This window comes from Neodiprion virginianus, chromosome 5 (genome assembly GCF_021901495.1).
Source record: "Neodiprion virginianus isolate iyNeoVirg1 chromosome 5, iyNeoVirg1.1, whole genome shotgun sequence".
NCBI lineage: Eukaryota > Metazoa > Arthropoda > Insecta > Hymenoptera > Diprionidae > Neodiprion > Neodiprion virginianus.
In genome coordinates, this window is record NC_060881.1 from 30934674 (window position 1) to 30954134 (window position 19461).

The 19461-nt window shown below is 35.5% G+C and overlaps 2 protein-coding genes across 7 annotated transcripts; one reads left to right on the forward strand and one right to left on the reverse strand.

Annotated features, from left to right (window-relative positions):
• The first annotated feature begins 173 nt into the window (after positions 1 to 173).
• LOC124306407 (protein tyrosine phosphatase domain-containing protein 1-like) lies at positions 174 to 6586 on the forward strand. The gene is made up of 10 exons (XM_046767091.1): positions 174 to 431; positions 620 to 838; positions 1464 to 1660; positions 2217 to 2339; positions 4327 to 4631; positions 4731 to 4941; positions 5018 to 5122; positions 5195 to 5418; positions 5845 to 6178; positions 6321 to 6586. The coding sequence occupies exons 2-10, from the start codon at positions 621 to 623 to the stop codon at positions 6515 to 6517; spliced, it is 1914 nt and encodes a 637-aa protein (XP_046623047.1). The 5' UTR covers positions 174 to 431; position 620; the 3' UTR covers positions 6518 to 6586.
• A 3795-nt stretch (positions 6587 to 10381) lies between these two features.
• Positions 10382 to 19010, reverse strand: LOC124306404 (protein lap1). 6 transcript variants are annotated; one of them, XM_046767084.1, is made up of 12 exons: positions 18841 to 19010; positions 18682 to 18775; positions 18075 to 18347; positions 17828 to 17963; positions 17402 to 17691; positions 16536 to 17247; positions 16073 to 16263; positions 15873 to 15986; positions 14842 to 15295; positions 13761 to 14677; positions 13590 to 13661; positions 12524 to 13292 (listed from the first exon to the last, which is right to left on the reverse strand). In XM_046767084.1, exons 3-12 carry the CDS (start codon positions 18228 to 18230, stop codon positions 13116 to 13118), a joined length of 3219 nt encoding a protein of 1072 aa, XP_046623040.1. In that variant the 5' UTR covers positions 18231 to 18347; positions 18682 to 18775; positions 18841 to 19010; the 3' UTR covers positions 12524 to 13115. The 6 variants fall into 6 exon arrangements, with proteins under 6 accessions (XP_046623044.1, XP_046623040.1, XP_046623043.1 ...); XM_046767088.1 differs by lacking the exon at positions 12524 to 13292 and adding an exon at positions 10382 to 10642 and having other exon boundaries at positions 18682 to 19010; XM_046767087.1 differs by lacking the exon at positions 18682 to 18775 and having other exon boundaries at positions 18075 to 18315.
• Positions 19011 to 19461: the final 451 nt, after the last annotated feature.

Genomic DNA, 19461 nt, shown 5'->3' on the forward strand with positions numbered 1-19461 from the left:
CTTTTGGGGTCGATGTTGTCTGCAGATTCATACGCTCTATAGTCGAGACAACACTTGCCAGAAATTAGACTCACACGCAAGCGCAGTGAACCGTTTAGACCGAATAACAGTTGTCATATAGTAGGGCCTCATGCCATATATTACCCGTACTTTCAGCCCCGAGTATTCGACCCCCGCGTTTGAATCGATCAATTCAACGTGCCGCGGAGAACCGCAGAGCGCGAAACGGCAGAAGCATGTTGTTATACATACATAACGCACCGTTTCGCGCACTGAATAGCGGCAGGTTACGAGAGAACCGCGAGAGATAAAAAATGTTGACTCAAATTTGAAAAACGCCGACATAAAGAATCGTTCGAAAGTTCAACGATGAGATGGATCAACCAAGAGGCCTTATACCAAGTGTCGAAGCATTAAAATTTCCAATCTACGTAAGTTAATTTTATACATCAATATTGTGTTCTGCTTGCACTACCGAAAAGGTTCAATGTGCGTAATTCACTTTATCCGGACAATGGCGATGAGCACTGTAAACAATTATTCACGGCAATACATGCGTTATTTTGAAATTCGAAAGCGATTTTTGTCTCTGGCATACTATGAACGACACGTTTTGCAGCATGGATGTGGGATCCTTGATCCCGGCTGGTCTGCAACCGAATCGATTAAACATAACGAATGTAACGGCCGGATACAACAAGATATCGGAAAATCTGAGGAAACTTGCCCCGTCGGCGATGCAATGCGCTATTTTCTGCGGCGGTTCTAGGTGCAAATATGAAAATCCGAAAGCGTGGCCTCCCGTCCATATGGCTATACAGGACATCTACTCCCACTGGTGAGCCGATTTGATCATCGCCTGCACCAGGTTTTTAATCCTTGAAATCGCATCTTCGATTGTACAAATATACCCGTGTGTCATTAAAGTCCAAAATGCATATCCTGGTCGCGTTGTCCGTTGTTTGATCGTTTTTTCGGCCATCCAGTTACAGCGAAGGATAACGCATCACTTATACAGGTGCCTGCATGAATAGTGAATATCGATTGTCCGGGCCTATGACACGAATCCTCAATAAGCCGTTTCCTTTTCTATACAATTACGCAAAACTGTATGTCAATGACTACAGCCCACGCCTGTCAAACACTTGCTCTATATTTTCAGAGAAATTCAGAGTATATAATCTAAAAAAACAACTGCGAATAAACTGACTCGACTTTTTATTCGATTTGTGAAACAACTTTATATTAATCGTGTATGTTATAAAAAGCTTATTATTATTCAAATTAATTCCACTGCAGTAGACTCGATCGATAAGATTGAAAAATCACAATGAAAGGCGTATTAAACTGAACACAAAAATGTTACGAGCTGGAAAACTATCCGATCATCACATATCGTACATTCTAAGGAGACAGTTATGCGAATCCTGATATGACTATTCCGGTTATCGAATTTCGTCCAGGGTCACCGAGGACGTTTTGGCGATGGCACGACCGAGCACAGAGCAAATAGTGAAGAAGAAAATTGTCGCGCAATTTCAGGCATGGGGGATTAAGACGATCATCAATCTCCAGACTCCTGGAGAACACGCGAGCTGCGGGGGACCTTTGGAAGACAGTGGATTCAGCTACGACCCGAACGTCTTTATGGCCGATAAAAGTGAGCATTTTTCACCTATAATCTAGCTACCAAGTAATCGAACGCGACACGAATCAATTACGCTGTTTTTCGCAAATTTGGGACCAAGAAGATCAACGTCGTTTGAATTGTCCCGGAAAAGGATTAAAAAACTACCGTACGACTTTTTGTTGTGTTGAAATTTCGGATTCAGAGTCGGAAATTCCTGCTTTTTGTATAACGTAAAATAATTGAGTCGTATTTATCAATTTCCGTTACAAACTATAATTTCAACATTGATGTACAATTGAATTTTAACACTTTAATGATACTTATAATACCTTAGCGTCGTGGGTAACGAGTTACACATGTTACCTTTGATTTTTAAATCTATCTATGCTAATTGCTTTGCTTTTTCTGTGTTACAATTGAAAACAAAAGAGAAAACGAATCACCAAATTATTCTTCCCAAAATTATTAAAACTTTTATGAAAATGAGAAAGTCCAAAAAAATTTTTCATTATAAATTGGGAACAAAAAAATTTCTCTCAATTCCGAAACACGACGTCCTTCTTGATAACGAAGTGGTCCGTTATAGTTTACTACTACAATTTCGCATGGAAGGACTACGGGGACGCGACCCTGGGAAAGCTCTTGGACATGGTGAAGGTCGTCGCGTTCGCCGTTCAGGAAGGCAGAGTGGCGATACATTGTCATGCTGGTAAGTAAACGAGCTCGAGTGTTTCAAAATAAGAAAATAAAACGACGAAAACAGGGGAAAAAAAAGAAAAAAAAAAACGGACGACCGAAAGCGGAAATAATAATTAATCACGTCAACTGACTTGCCTAATATCATAAAAGTTGTATAATAATGAGCGTAAAAAGAACCGATACAAATCTCTCCCCTTGTGTAAAAATACATAAATATATATATTTGTATATGTATATATGTCACGTATGTGTAAAGTGCTGATTGTAGTTGCTTTTCAACGCACGCGGCCTGTTGAGATCGTTGTGATAATTACTAACGAATAGGCGGAGAGAGTTAAGGGGATAACAAATGAAAAAAAAAAACAATATTAATAATAATAAAAGTCTACTCTACATCATGCACGATAATTGATTATTTATGCACAGTCGTATGTTTATTTAATTTATATATTCAAGATTGGATACCACGTTACCGTCATGTTTTTTACTTGGGATAGGAATTTTTTTCGAATAATTTTACGAAGTAACCGAAATTAGTAAGTTTCGTTTGCATGTTATATTTAAATAGGAAAGAGTATTGAGCTTAAAATTCTGGACCTCGGGATTTTTTACACGGTAAAAATTAACGTTAATAAACTCTGTTCTCTAGCATGTATTAAAAATATTTGCCCAGATTTAAAACTATCGTACACGTACGTGTACTTGTAATGCCATTTTCATTTTAACGATGGTACAAATATATCTCTGCATTTAGCTTGAAAGCTCATCAATTTATCGATTTTACAGTTATTATAGTGTGTATAATACATGTATCGTCTAATTGCGACTCTTGTAACTTGAATGTTAAGGGTATTACTATATTTACAACATTGTATCGTTAGAATGTTTACCAATTATTCGAAATATGAGTTGTACATAGTTTTCTGTGAAATTCAAGGATCTCTTTCCTTCATCCTTCCTCATAATCCGACGGTAAAAGGTATATGAAATCAAATTTAAACTTTTCGCCGTGCGGCGTTTGTTCAGTTGGAATTCGCAATAAGTTAAAAGCTGGGGTTGATTCGTGGCCAGAAAATAACTCGACTTGTTTGAAAAGACTAATCTACTCCTGAGCCTGGAAAAGTTGTGAGACTAATATTATCATTATATCGCAAGAGCACGATATGTTTGCTGTATAGTACAAAGGATATTTTCTGGACGAATTCTGTAAACTTCCCTTTATACCTATAATATTATACGTGAATTGTATTGATCACTGATTGACTGCACTTAATACACTAAAGTGTCAATTGCTATTTCTTAGCTTAAAGAACAATTGCCCAAAAGATATATTTACCTATTACTTTATCAGACGTTAATTAATTGCTCGTCGTTACGCGGTGTGAAAAAAAAAATTGTTCTAATCGTGTGATACAAGAATACGATTTGAATAATAAAATAAAATTTACCAAGAAATTGACATTCAAGTTCATTCGGTATACCGTCTGGTGATAAAAAGTACACTACTCCGAATGAGTCGTATTAGATTATAAATAGTATCTTATTTTGTCGTATTTCAATCTACGTATCTGGCTTGCGCAGCAAAATTAAAACTTACCAGCTTCAAAGAAGTTTTCTGTGCCTTGATACTTGAATAATTAACCTAAGGAGTACCAGTAACCAGGAACCAGTTGGTTAGCTAAAACAATCAATACTTGTTGTATATTTACAGAAAATAGTCTTTTGAATAGAACGGGCGATCGCAGAGTGAAATCGACTGATTATCTGCTAAAATTTTAATAATTTTAAAGTGATTTCGAACAAAGCATCGATATCCAAGCGTTTGCTTATAATTCCAATATATTTCGAACAGTCGATGTATACGTCTAGAATTTCCTCGAAACAATGTCTTTACGTTTCCAGCCATATTTGTCAATAAAAATGTCCAAGTATTTTCCTGAAAAACGAAATATGAATAACATCTTTTGCATATTATCTCTAATTTAATTATTCCCCAGGTCTCGGAAGAACGGGCGTTCTAATAGCCTGTTACCTGGTCTACAGTCTTCGGGTGAGAGCAAACGACGCTATAAGATTCGTGCGACTGAAGAGACCCAACGCAGTACAAACAAGAGGGCAGATTCTCTGTGTCCAAGAATTCGAGCACTACGTTCTTCCGCACATGATGGTATTTGCACCTCGTGACATTTCAACCGGCAATCGATCATCTACCAAGGCACCATGCGGCCTACGTTCTTACATGAGAAAACAGTCCAACATTCTTCACGGCTACGATCAGCGGACTTTCAAGCACATCCCAAAAGTTTGTGATAAGCTTAAACGCGTTTCTATAATATTCAGAAGGCTTGAAGCGATGAATATAGTGTTTGTTTGTTTTTTATTTCTTTACTCTCACTTTCAGATCGTCTTCGTAATTTGCGAGCGAATACTTCAGCTCTGCGATTGTCGAAGTGACAACTCACCTTCCGAAATAGAATTTTTAGTATCCAGTGTACCTTTTACGCAGAAATTCTTGTACAATAGAATTGAGAAGATGAGAATTGACGGAGGCAACATGCAACATTCCTGCTCTTGGGCCGATTCCTTGGCGGATACTTCCTTCGATGGCTCTGGTAAAGGAAAAACAATTGAATTTTGTTAGAACGTTTGTATTATGCGCTCGAGTTATTATTCGTTGGATTTTCCAAGGCTCAACGGTTTGCGGTGAAGATTCGAATCGAGACACGTCGGAGGATGTGTCGGCGATTTCTTGTTCCTCGCCGGAGGCTCCGTCATGCGTTTCGGAATACTCTGGTAGGGAGGATTTATGATTTGCAACGATCACCTGAAATCTAGAAATACTGTTAAAACTCCTACCAATTTCAGTTCTGGATGACAATTTCATTGACGATGTACTAGGAGATGGTATACGTGATGAACATCTCTACGAGAACGGCTGTTACAAAGAACTGCAATCCCAGCTTGACATGAAAGCTGCGGTGCAGAGCAAAATTAACGACTTTGTAGGCGCGGATGAAGCAGCCCAGGCTCTGCTCTTTGACTACGAACTCTTACCAGTATCTAGAATAACACGGATTCACGAGTATCAGGTACATCGATGATTGTAACTTTGTTTAGTCAGTTTAGTTGCACTCTACATCGTAGAAGGTAACGTCGTTTAGGCTGCTGCAAATCGATCTACTGCGCATTCTGTCTGCGCGCATTTCAAATTTCCCGCCGTTGCGCATGCGCGGTAGGTCGATTTGAGGTTAGAAAAATTTTAGTGGCTTAAAAGCCCTACAGCCTATCCAATAGTATCGAAAACAAATTTAACATCTAAAGATATTGGACTTTGTGGTATTTTTAGTGTATCCTTGACTCGAGTCGAATGTTTTCAGCATGATATTGAGAACTTCAAATACCTTTGCACTTCCGCAAATTTATCCCGTGAAAATCACTCGTCCATAGATCTGTAAATAGTTCCTCATTCAAAAAATATTCAAGCAAGATTTAATGATTTAAAACTAAACTCACAGATCGATCTGAACAACAGACAAACTGCGTGGCAGAGACTCGAGCTTGAAACGGATCTTCACGTTCTATCCGCCCTTCTTTATGACTGGTTGGAAAATTTGAAATACCCGGTTCTCGACAAGGACGATTTGAGCTTGATAGTTGTGTGGGGTTCGAACGTCGAGAAGTGTCTCGAAAAATTGGATGTCTGCGATGGATACTTGATCGAGTATCTTTTGAGATTTATCTTGAGACTGAGACCCTTATCTTTAGAGGGACAAACTCTCTTGATCAAGAGGCTGATGGCTGCTCTGACACAGCAGGCAGTATGGATAAATCGGACATTGCTACCGTCGGGTGAATTTAAAGAAGACATTATAACGCGTTCAATTGTTATTCCAGTATAACGGAAATTTGCATATATTTATTTATTTATTGATTGATCTATTTTTGTATTTTTATTTTATTTTATTTTATTTTTTTTTTGTTTTTTTTTCAGGAAAAGAATTCGGTAAACTGCGCGGAGGTACTTGCGGAAAATTGAATGATTTTCTGGTCGGGATGATGAGTTTTATTATGGAGATTAATACTGTGGACATTGACCGTTCCGTGTCGACATTTTTTTGGTCAACAGCAAACCTTCCACAGGAGAATGATCGGGAAGAAGATAACGAGGACGTTGTACAGTCCGCGTAGAAAAAAAAAAAAAATAAAATGGTTAAAATATCGATCTGTTGCCGGTTATTTTTCTCAAGTACGTAAATAAATAATGAAAACGCCACTTAGTACAAATTAAGCGTACAATTAGAACATAAGATACCTAAGATAAGCTTTGAAATATTTCTTTGCAACTGGTTGAATATACATAGACTCTTTTAACACTCTCCATTTTTTTTTTTTTTTTTTAAGTTATATATTACGTGTAATGTATATAAAATAAGAGAGATAAAAAATGAATGCGGAATATTTTTTGATTAGAAAATATGGAGTATTTTTTAAATTCAGAAAGTTCAAACTTACGGAGACGCATCTTTTGGTAAATACTGTACCATAATATAAATGACGTTCTAAGCTAATAAATATTTGAAGTTCATCCGTCAAGACATAGATGTGCGAGTCTGTAAAAATAAAAAAATTTCATGAAACAGATGTAGGACTTGGAAGAAGTTTAAGAATTTTAACACAGTTTTATGCAACATCCAATTTGATACGTGGCACGTCTGTCTAAAGATCAATCGGCAATAATCAAAGTTAATAATAAACATTAACTAATAGACAGAAACCAGAGTTATTTTTTGCAACCTACCCTTTCAACTGTTGATCATCTATAGCAGAACAACTGTTAATGAAAAAATCACATTTTACAGAAGCATTTGTATACATAGTTTTTCGATTACAACTATTCGCCACAGCGATTGTTAGAAAAAAATGTATTTCAAACGAAATTTCAAATGTATAAGTAGCTAATTTATTGTTATATTATTTGAGTTATAAATATTCATTATTGATTCACTGGTTTTAACACCCCGTCTGTCTAACGCATCAACTATTTCACAATAATTATCGCATTATATTTTCAGACTTAAATAGTACGACAGGTGGTATTTTATTGAGAATGGATCCTATTCTGCACGTCATCCAATTCTGTACATAATATAACCTTGTAGGTAAGTTTGTAATGTGTTAGCCACCACATATCACATTAAGGTAAGTGTACCAGTTGTTCACCCTGTTCCAATTATTGACCTTTTTTTTATTGCATCTGTTTGATCCTTAGTCCTAAAATTACCAAAAAAATAAAAATTTTAATGTCTAACCCACTAGCGATTGGTTTAAATCATCGAGAAATTCACAATTTTTGCCGTCAATTTACAATTTTGAAAAATAAAAGCTTCAATAATTAGGTCTAAACGTGTTAATAACTGGTACACTTAAATTATTTATTTTTTATGAAGTTTTTTTCCAAGAAAACACATCGTTTCTTTGATAAAAATATTAAGGCGGGGTTTTCTTCTGTTTTTTTCTTTTTTCTCGCAAAAAAAAGCAATACGTTGAATATATTTTGTTTGTTTATAACAAAAAGATCGATCTATTTTTCTTTGGATCAATCGATATTTTCAGTTCGAAACATCACTGAATCCTAAATTTTTTTTTTTTTTTTTTTTGTATTTTCGCTTTGAAAAAGTAAAATGTGCTTGGGTTTTTGTTGCAATATTAATGGAAATAATCAAATCGTGCACACCGTCAATAGATAAGAGATGAATAAATCCAGATGCCAAATTTCGCATTGATCCGTTGTGCAGTTTCTTCAGCAGTGAATTAAAAAATGGCGATAAATTTAGTGAAAAAAAAAGTAAATCCCACCTTAATGATTTATTTTCTTTTTATATGAATAATACTTGTTAAATAAAATTTTCATTGTAATACTTTGTGCTTTAGCCGTGCAGAATATGGCAAAGATTACAACGAAGTTGCTGCCGTTTGATTTTCATAATCAATTATCAATCCACAACCAAATGATCATTATTTTCAAGAATTCATATTGTAAAGCTAGTGTTTTTAAAGAAAAAAAAAAAAAAATAATGATAGAACTAATAAACTAGACAAAAAAATGCATACCTGCATAAATAAAATGATCAAACAATGTATAAAGAAACAATAAATACAATTTGTCCGTCAGAGGGCTGACGAAGAGAGTAAAAAAAGAAACTAAAACTAAAAAAAAAAAAAAAAAAAAAATAAAAAAAAAATAAAATCACTAATAAAAGTCGGACAAAGTATTGGAATCTAATTAAAGAAATGTTTAAAAATAATATTTACTACGCAACAGGTTAATGCAATTATACGAGTTTTAGATTCCATTAATTTGTCAGTCAAGGCTTCCTTACTTTTTATTTAACAATAATATTTATAGTATAATTGTGTTTGGCTCATTAATATGTTTGTGCGAGCTAAGGGTGTACATAATTTTTTGTCCGTTGGATACAGTTTTCAACAACAACTGTAAATCAGCTGTAGAAAATGGTCAATAGAAAACGACACGCGAACTAAGGCATGTGCAAAAAGTTGAATTACGTAGTTTATATTTCTGAAAATTCGGCTGAACAAGGTGAAATTTTTTTTTTTTTTTTTCGAATTGTAAAAGAAAAAAATGTACTGAACCCACATAACCGAAAAAATGTCCTTGTTTCCTTCTCAGGCCTTTCCGTGAACTCAAAACGGTTCAGAAATTGATTATAACGAAAAAATTTATTCAACCTTGGTTATTTATAGCACATGCATTATGATATTAATTTTCTTCATCAATTATAATTTTAACGACCTTCTCCTGCATTGATCCGTAATTTTCTTCACCGATTAAAACGTAGGTCTGTGATCCGCGACGATCATCAGATGCAGAACGACCAGTGCAATAGGAATTACGAGATATTATTTATTTATAAATAGACTATAACTATAATAATTATTATGAATTATTCTTATTACTAATTTTATTAGTGTCATCATTAATTATACTATACATATCTATATATCAGTATCAACGACAAAGTGAAATTATTTATTGCTCTTATTTGACGTGGTTGAAACTTTTGGTAAGCTAATTTTCTTTTAAATTCGCTTCTTAGAAAATTATATTCATTTACCTTAAAGCTTTTACTTGCCTTTCAGTACATTTAATCGTTAAAGAAGACGTGAAACGGAAGAGCAGGTATTACGGTATCGTATGGTATGTTGTATCGAGTGACGTAGGTAGGCGTTGAGTAAGATTTGCACTGGTCGATCTGTAGCCCTTGAATTTTCTTCATTTTTCTATCCACACATAGATATATATAACTGTCTACCTTAGACCTGAGTATATATATATATATATATATTTCTTCATTTATTTTTTTACACATGCGTATATGTATGTATGCATGTATATATATATATACACACACACAACACATGTGTAAATGCGTGTTTATGTATATAGATATTTGTTTACATTTATAATGTACATATAATCTAAGGCTAGATATCCAATCACAAGAGTTTGGCAGTCGTGAAATCAGATTCTGACAACACACAGACAACTTCCGTAGGTTTGTAAATTTTAATTAAAAGTTTCAAGTTTCATACGAAAGGTAAACCGATGGCGGAAACTGTTTATACGAAAATAAATCTACGTATGGCTTGATATGGCTTCGAAGAAACAAGATCAAAGAAATTAGTGCGAGTGAAAATACAAAAAAAATTGAAGGAAAAAAAAAAAAGAAAAAATTATTTAATTCTATACAATGCGATCACTTAGTAGTTGGTAATAATAATAATAATTATTATTATTATAATAATAATAGTAATAATATTGTAATAATAAATATGGAAAGTCAGAAAGTTCGTGTGTTGTTCAGATACAGATAACAATATAAGTATTATATGTATTATATACGTAAAGGGAAATTTATTTCATTTCACTGGAAATAGTTTTGAAAATGACAGGGGAAAAATTATACGATAGCTACAGATTGGCAATCGTGTCGTTCAGCGATTTGATGAAATGCGACAAATTCCCCCCTATATGTAATTAGAAAATATATCTAACGTTGAATTTGTTTTTTTTTGTTTTGTTTTTTTTTTAGTTTTTGAATTCTTCATCGATTACACCATGAAAATTGATGATTTTTGTTTAATATAGGTATGTATATTCCTATTATTTTATTTTATTTCCTATTATTTTGTTTCATTTTTAGCTTTGTTTTAAATATAGTGCCGAAATTGCGACAACGTAGCTAGTGTTTAATATCAATATTCCCAGCCACCCCCGGCAGTTGGAGTTTCCTAAAAAATTCATTTTGATTGCCACTGATTTGATATGGGTATTATTGAATAATTTTTTTTTTTTTAAATTATTCTTGTTCATACAGAACAACAACAACAAGAGCAGCAGCAACAACAACAACAACAACAGCGTCATTATGTCAACAGAGGTTACAAACAACAATTAAAGCGTGTAATTTGGAAAGGTGAGACATTGATTTTCGATAGATAAGACAGATGGAAGTATTACGGGCAGAGGGAGGAAAAGAAAGAATGAACGAATGTATAGAGGAATAAATAAAAATAGAAATATACTTTCAAATAAAAAATGTCTGTAATTTCTTTCAGTCGCACATTTTGGCCTGAAATTTCGTTGCTCGGGGATTTTTGGGATCGCTGATCACGGATCAGTGTAGGGGTTCCGTAATTTCACTTTTCACATTTCCCGCCATCCAAGCATTCTGATTGATTGATTAAACTTTGTAAACCAATCAGAATGCTTGCATGACGGGAAATGTTAAAAGTGAAATTACAGAATTTGATGGTTTCTAAATTGAAGATGGCGGATCCAATATGGCGGATCAAAAATCGAAAAACGTATTAAATTCGGGGGTTTTTCGGATAACAAGAAGTAACAAAGATGATTTAAAATTGTAAATAAACTGTAATCACGCTAGGACATGGAAAATCTGAGGTGAGATGCCGAGCGTGCCACTGTGACTGAAAGACTGAAATACTAGACATACGCATTATATGTGTAACTGCCGTGATTGGCCTGAGCTGCTCTTTACGTTCATAGCTAATATCACCTACATATACAAGAATATTGAATTTCTTCTTCTTTCTTTTTTTTTTTCACTAACAACGAGAGACATACGTGTACAATATATAATAATATATAGCTGCTACAAAATACTTGTCAAAAAGTTATAAGTCAGTCTGTTTCAGTTGGAGAGATTGTGGAAAATTTTGACGTCGTATGGTTCAAGTTTTACCGTAGAAATATACGCATAGGAAAAGATTGATTCGCGTATTCTTACAGTGTGGAGCGCATACGGTTAATTACCGGACTACTAAAAACAAGAAAAGAAAAAAATTTAGAAAATCATGTCCTTTGACTGCTTCATTAAACTTGTAATTTATGTATAAGAGATGAAAGATCATGATCAGTAATTTCTTTTTCTTTTTTTGTAATCCTTAGAGTAACAATCACTTCTAAATTCTTAATACCATTTTATAGTACCATCGTTTAACGTTATTTAAACAGAGAACTGTTTCTCCGATCTGTAAGACCTTGTTTTTTTTTTTCCCCTTAAACTCAATGTCTCGAAACGAGATAATTTACCCCCAGATTAATGTACAATTAATAGGGACAATAAATATTAAATTTTCATTTAATATGTTGATTAATATAACCAAAATAAGATCGTACTACGAAGATATGAATTTGAAATCCCAAAATCATTTGAAAGAAAGAAGAAAAAGATTAGAACTGAAATTAAGGTAAGAAAAAGTTAAGTAACGACTCTACATATGTATGTATACATACATATAAAGCATTGTGGAAGAAACTTAAAAAGTATTGAGCAAAAATATTTAGTGGTTTTAAGAAAACGGTCGCTACGCATTATTAATTCCACTCCACGATTTTAAATAACTTCAATAAAATCTTGCTGGCTATTAAAAGTTATTTATCAATAATATTATCATCATTATTGTTATATTGTTAAAAGTACGGCACATAGAAGAATATTGTTGGTTTTCTTTTGTTTGTTGTTTTGTTTTTTCTTGTAACTACACCACAGTACATAATCACATGTACTTTGTATAACTATACCATGTATAGTTAGTATACAAATTTTATTAATAAATACTATTTTACTTGTTTTCGAATATGTTTCATCCCTCGTTTTGCTTTGTTTTTGACGTTTTCTTTTTTTTTTTCTCCTTGCGTTTACGTTTTTAATAGCACATCTGGCACATTATTTTCCCTACAGTGAGATTTGACAAGAAGAAGAATTTGACAACAATTTATCTAATACCGATTCCACGAAATCTATCTCTTATCGCTTGGGAAATTTCAATAAGAGGGGGAAAGCAACGCTTCTTTGTCAATAAATAAATAATAAAATAACTAAAAAAGAGTAAAAAAAAGAAAGAAAGTAATGCAATTCTGTATGAATATAAAACGTCATTACTCGACGAATTATTTCAACATTTGACCAGACGAGATTAGAAACTGGATACAGAAGACGTAAGGTGTGCGTTTTGTTCTGTCGTACATATAACCGGACAATGGAATAAAATATAAACCGATCGATCAGCAGATATAGTAAATTCTAAAATAAAATATAACAACGTAATAGCTATTCAGTCTAGACGGAGATGCGATTCGGTTCTCGAAATACTATGAATATCTTCTTCACTTTTTAAATTCTTTTTTTCTTTTTTTTTTAAATAGCTAACAACAACTACACAAAAGGAAGTCAGTTCCTCATTGATGCCTGCTAATCATCATGGAAACAACGGGATTTGTAGCTCTCAAAACAGACACAGCTTTGTCGTGATCCATTTTAGTAAAGTCAACTCCGTCCACTTCTAAGATTTTATCTCCAGGTCGAAGCGTGCCTTGAGCCGGCCCATCAGGATTTACTTTTGTCACTATAATACCCTGAAGTTCAAATTTAACCAGAATAAAATTTGTCGTCGCCTGAGTCGACGGTAAGAAGTTTTTTATTAATTTTTTGTTTATCAATTTCTTCTCAGCTAACATTACGTTTCATCTCAATATCTTTCGACCGTTTCACAGTGATGTTGGAAAAAAAAAAAAAATCAGAATCTTTATCAGCAACAAGTACACATTGCAGGAATAGAAAAGCACGTTTGAAAATGAAAGAACAAAAATTTCTCCCACTTTACAGCCCGTTTATAGAGAAACAAACATTGGACAGTGGTTGAGATTACTTACCGTTTCAGCCCCAGCCACACCGCCAGCGATGCTAAATCCGAGACCGGGATTTTTTCTCACTTGTACTGGGAACTGAAACCGATTAATAAAACAAGCGGTACAACGTGTGCGTATTTTTTCAACTCCGATTCACGGCAAGCACTGATTAAAAGATGCAAGTGTATTACTTACGACGTTAGCATTTTTGTGAGGTCCGAACACCCACTTCAGTCTGGGCTTCCTTTCAGGGCTTGGCGAGTTGGTCAAAGTTGGAATTCTTGATTTAGCATTAATTGACGCGTTTGCATTGTCGAATGACTTCGACGTAGCCGTAGATGTGTTCCGCCCAGAGATGATTGTATCATTTTCTATTTTCACAGCACATTTATTACTAACTGGCAAATTGTCGTCCAGTGTATATATTAAACTATGATTATTTTCTAAATTGTCGTTTCTCTTGTCCAAAGATTTCACATCATCCTTAAGATTATTACTCGAATTACTTTTCATCGAATATTTATCCATCAACTGTTGATCAATTTCGTTCACATTACGACTCTCCGACTCGTTTTTGCCCGACGATAAACCATTATCAAACTTTTTACTGCTCGCGACAGGTTTCGTGCGCGAGGAAAGAGGTACTCTGTATTTTTTTCCTGTTATTGGCGACGTCGGTGTAGATGACAAACTCAATGACTTGTAGCTGTCGTTAGTTTCTACAGAGTTCGTATATTTGTTGAGAGAATCGTCCTCGAAATATTTCTGTTTCAATATCGGTATCTTACTGGGCCTCAAACTTTGATCATTCTCCGACAATAGGTCAGAGCTATTCAAAGTTTCTTCAATTTCAACAAGTGGATTGTCCACTGTGTCGACGGAGACTCTCTTGTCCATAACAGTCTTCTCTATTATATCAACTTGCATTTCCGATAATTCATTGGCGTAAATTGCCGCGTTAGTATTGTCATTTTTTGAACGGTTAAAACTTTTCTCTTTACCCGGACTGGTTATTGCTTTATTATTTTGATTTACTAGGTTTAAGGGTTGATCGAATTTCAATGAACTTAACGACGACACTTTCGAAGGCAGGATTTGTGGTTCTGTTGTAGCTGAAACAGGAAAAATTTTGAGCAGTTAGCACCATACCTGTTACAACAACAACAACAACAATAATAATAATAATAATAACAACAACAACAACAACTATAACACCACTAAAATCGAAGAAACTTCAATAAGCTAAAAAAACAAAAACAAAATAACTATCAATCACCATTATTGATTTGCTGAAAAAGCATGGCTTTCTTTGAAAATGCTGCCGCGATGTGATAAGGCGGTGGCAGCGGAGGTACGTCGTTAACTTTGAAACCGTCAATACCAAAATGATTAATGCCTTTGTCTCCGTTGATAGGAGTACTTCTATAAGGTTCGGCAAACTTTTCAGACTCAATTATTTTAGCTATGTTGGCCTTAGAATATTCATCAGGTTTCCAAGTTGAATTAACGTAATCTGCGACTGTTGGCTGCTTTATGTATTCGGAGGAAGGATTTCGAATGCATTTAGCCTCGCGAATATCGGGGCTCTTTTCTTCTGCCAAAACGATTTTGTTCGCTTCATCCGAAGATTCCTCGGAATAAACTCGATTCGCCTCCACTTCGCACGCGTCATTGTTATGATAATGATTGGAAGTACAGGAACCGTCCGGTGTGGATGGCGGGTGAAAATTCTGAAAGCAAAAGAATATTTCATCATTTCGTCAGATGCATGCTTCATTTAAGGCAATATGTACAATTAGACGGCTAAAAGATGGTAACATGGTTTGCTGTGCCCACGATATCTCAAAAAAGCACATTCGATCTACTCCGAATTTGAGAAACAGTATTCTTGGACACTTTATTCTTTCTGCCACAATCCCGTTTGTGTTCACAATCATTATATTATTCGTTATTAAATTTAAAAAGTCGCAAGTTTTTAACGAAACATCAAATTTCAACTTCAAACGGTCACCATCTTGTAGAAAAAGAAAATAACATATATTTCGGTTAGTATCAGAAAGGATAAACTATTCAAGAACACGGTTTCAAATTTTTAAGCAAATCCGTTGAGCAATTTTTGAGATATCGTAGACACAATATGCATAAGATAGAGCTCGTTTTGCTTACATTTGAATAAAACAAACTCCAATCTGTTTGAATAATTGGTTGCCAAGGCATAATTTTTCAAAATCCACCCACTTTTTCAACCATCTACTCATATACCTATACGTATACTCCGTTAATTGAGCCTAAATTTAGACACGCTACCTTGCCTGACGGTGATTGGTGCGGCAAAGAACCAGAATTTGAGAGGATGCTCAAAGATGCAGTTGCCTTGGTGACGATTGCTTCTCTGATGGTAGTTTCTGGTTCCAAATTGCTCTGAAATGAAATTTTGTTCGTTCTGCAATCCTTATTTTTGCATTGCTTAGGACGAACTTTACTCAGTGTGATTAACGCGTCTTCACCTGTTGATTGTAATTGGATTGATGGTGAAGGTTTCTTGCGTGCCTGGCGAGGTTGCGAAGTTCCTTAGGGTAGGGAGTCGGTGCACGATGGAGCTGCCTAGGACCTTCGGATTCCACTTCGGCTGCAAAGCATATTCTGCGCCCCGATCCTGGAACCGTTCCTGTGAGTGGCCCAACCGGTTGTTCCATTTCTGAAATGATTTTATTGGAATATACAACTGCGCAAAAATGCGACACATAAAAACGCTCCTAAAATTCGATGGAGATTGACGTTTGAAGTTTCGAAATAGTAGGATAATTGAAGACAAATATTCATGTACAATTAGCAACATTCTCTCACCATTTCATTCCTTTTCTTCCTCTTCGTCATCGACTAGCCGCATAACAAGTAAAAATGGTGCAAAAATAGAGGAAAATTGATGTTCCAAATATTTTTAAAGTAATGATTGATTGATTTACTAACGTTCGATATCCTGTCGTGGTTTTTGAGGCAGCATGAAGCAGCTGAGAACCATAATGTCCTCTTCGCAGTTGAATTCTTGTTGCAAGGGAACAAGGGGCTGGCTTTGATTGTCGCTGAGCCACAAGGCTTTTAAGCAATTCAAATTCAGCATTGAGACAGGTAAAAATTTAATGCAATTGTTGACTAAATTTAAAACTCTCAACGATGCCAAGTGACCGAGCTCCGGTGGTATCTTGGATAAATTGTTGGATCTCAAGGAGAGGAGAGACAATGCCGAACAGCTGCCGATCTCAGGTGGTAAGGATCTGAGGTAATTATTGTCGGCATTCAAGCAGTGGAGCTTTCTTAAAAGGCCTATCGAAGGTGGCAAGTATTCTAAAAAGTTTTTCGTCACTATCAGCTCTTCCAAGCTAGACATTTGACCAATTTCATCCGGCAAAGCGTTCAATTGATTATCATCAATTTTAAGAGTAACTACGGTCTGTAGGTAGCAGAGAGAATCCGGCAGCTGATAAATCTCGTTGGAGGAAAGATTCATGATCGATATATCACGCCACCCTTGAATTTCCGACGGCATTAAGTGCACAGCATTCATCGTACAGTCAAAATGATTCAGTCTGACTAGCTGCTCTATGTTTGTTGGGATTCTACGTATGTCGTTACCATCTATCCAAAGTTCGGTCAGGTTTATCAAGTCCCCAACAACTTCAGGCTGTAAATAATAAGAAATCAGTGATTACCTGAATATTTCGGCTCTTTCAATAATAGAATCATTTAAAGCAGTTTAAAATTTTTGCAAAAGGAATTTTTTCCAGACAAAGATGCTTCTGCATTTTCGATATTTAATGTAAGTAATCCATGCTTACCAATTCGGTAAAATCATTATTCCCTATATCCAGTCTCTGCAAATTGACAAGACGACTCATACTTTTGGGCAAAGTCATCATGTTGTTTTCTCTGAGCTCGAGGGTCTTCAATGAGGACAGTCTTCCGAAATTCGCTGGTAAATACTCGATGTAAGCATCGTTTAAGTATAGCTCTCGTAGCCCAACGATATGTGTGATGGCATCAGGAAATCGTTCAAACGGGTTCACGCTAATATCGATAGATTGTAAATTTTTGCATTCCTTAATACTGTCCGGAAGCTCCTTTATCGCTAAAACACAATTTTCAATTCAAACCAAGGAATCAGAAGTCGTTAAGTGTTTAAATTATCCTCTCAATGCTAATACTCTTCAAATCTCCTCTTATCTCATCCGATTCTGATGAATAAAATTCAATAGGAGACTAACTGTTTTTGCTCAAGTCCAAATGTTCCAAATTTATTAAAGATGCTATCGCCGGTGGCAGCGTACCAACTTCGTTATCACTCAGTGACAATACACGCAGTTCATGGCATTGAAATAACGGTCGTGGAAGGTCCTTGATCTGCAACACCAGATAGAAATAGAATCAAGCTATAGTTTGACAATTTCAGTAACATCATGTTTGTTTCTCCCTTTTTAGCTTGTGAATCGTGAGTCGATGCTTTGAACTTACTCTATTTGCATCGAGAAAAAGTTTTTCCAACGTTCTTTCGTAGATGAATACGTCCGGGGGTACGTCATAGAGGTTGCAGTGGTTTAACTGTAGTTCGCAAATATCTTCTTCCTGAGTTCTCAAGCAGGCAGCGCACTGCCACCAAGCACTACCCATTTCGTTAACACTTCAATAAATCGCATCACGCGTTGTTGAAGTATTCACTCTTTGGTACGATCCTCTTTTGTCAGGATTCAGGGTTCTAGTCAAGAATTAAAAGTTGGATGTTCAGTGCTGCAAACAAGTAGAAATGGTAAATAAATAAGGTATACACGATGCGGTGCTAATCCTTTGAGACGTCTCAGAATTTTTATTCATCGTTAAGATTAACGAATGTCAACAATTTAAATTTTCTTGAATGCGATATATAGGAAAAACGAGACATTAATTGAGAAATTAACTCTTTTCTCCGTAATCCAAGATTCTACATACAAATCGTATACAGACGACGGTATTTTTGGCACTATGAATAATTGTTTGGAGCGTATGGTAAATGCGGTGTATCCAGCAATTCGGTTTGGATGAAGTATAATTGATCAGCAGCTAGTGGAATCAGAGTGCTACTCACACTTGTCGTTACAACATTGATATTGATTTGTAGTACAAGCTTCAGGTGTCGAATGAATGAATTGGCGTCAAATAAACCAAGCGGAACGCACACACTATATATTGGTTAAAAAATGGATTTCGATTTATACACGCTCACATGATTTCGTGATTCACATACATTTTACGTATTAAACTTATGGGGTCTGCCTTGTGTTTATCATCTCACACCGCGCTGTAAATAATTTTTTGTATATTGCTGCATTTTAGCCTTGATATGCAAGCCCCGAATCGCTGGATGCATACATACGTGCATGTGCTTATGTGTCGCTTAGCTTATTGTTAGTGCACAACTTCACGGTTTTACACACACGTTCTCAACTCCGCGGCGCGGCGGGGGGGGGCTCGATTTCGTTGTTCAGCTTAAAGCCGTTAGGATTGCTGCAATCGAGCTAGCGTTCACTGAAAGCCAGCCACAGGTATCACAGTTTGAAACAAGCAAAAAGGCACGACGGGGATGGGGGTAATGGCAGTGCCCTACACTTACCGATTCGCATATGGAGGTTTAAAATGTTAATTGAGACGGTACGATAGGAAATTCCTATACCGCCGACGAACCAAATTTGGCTGGCTGTTTTTACCAATCTTCAGTCACTGGCCACAGCAAAAATTCGCGGTTTTTAACTTGAATCGTATCAACGAACGCACGTGGTGACTATTAACGACAATACTCAGTAATGCAAAATCGATTGAACCATAATCAAACAGATTAATTCTGATGTTCGACAATCCGAAAGTCTCA

Coding starts and splice junctions, on each gene's coding strand:
- LOC124306407 (XM_046767091.1), top strand. CDS start 621: ATGGATGTGGGATCCTTGATCCCGGCTGGTCTGCAACCGAATCGATTA. Junction 1,661..2,216: donor CGTCTTTATGGCCGATAAAA/GTGAGCATTTTT, acceptor GGTCCGTTATAG/TTTACTACTACAATTTCGCA. Junction 4,632..4,730: donor CTTTCAAGCACATCCCAAAA/GTTTGTGATAAG, acceptor TCTCACTTTCAG/ATCGTCTTCGTAATTTGCGA.
- LOC124306404 (XM_046767087.1), bottom strand. CDS start 18,230: ATGGGTAGTGCTTGGTGGCAGTGCGCTGCCTGCTTGAGAACTCAGGAA. Junction 17,692..17,827: donor TTTGGACTTGAGCAAAAACA/GTTAGTCTCCTA, acceptor ATTGTGTTTTAG/CGATAAAGGAGCTTCCGGAC. Junction 13,662..13,760: donor CTCACAAAAATGCTAACGTC/GTAAGTAATACA, acceptor AATCGGTTTCAG/TTCCCAGTACAAGTGAGAAA.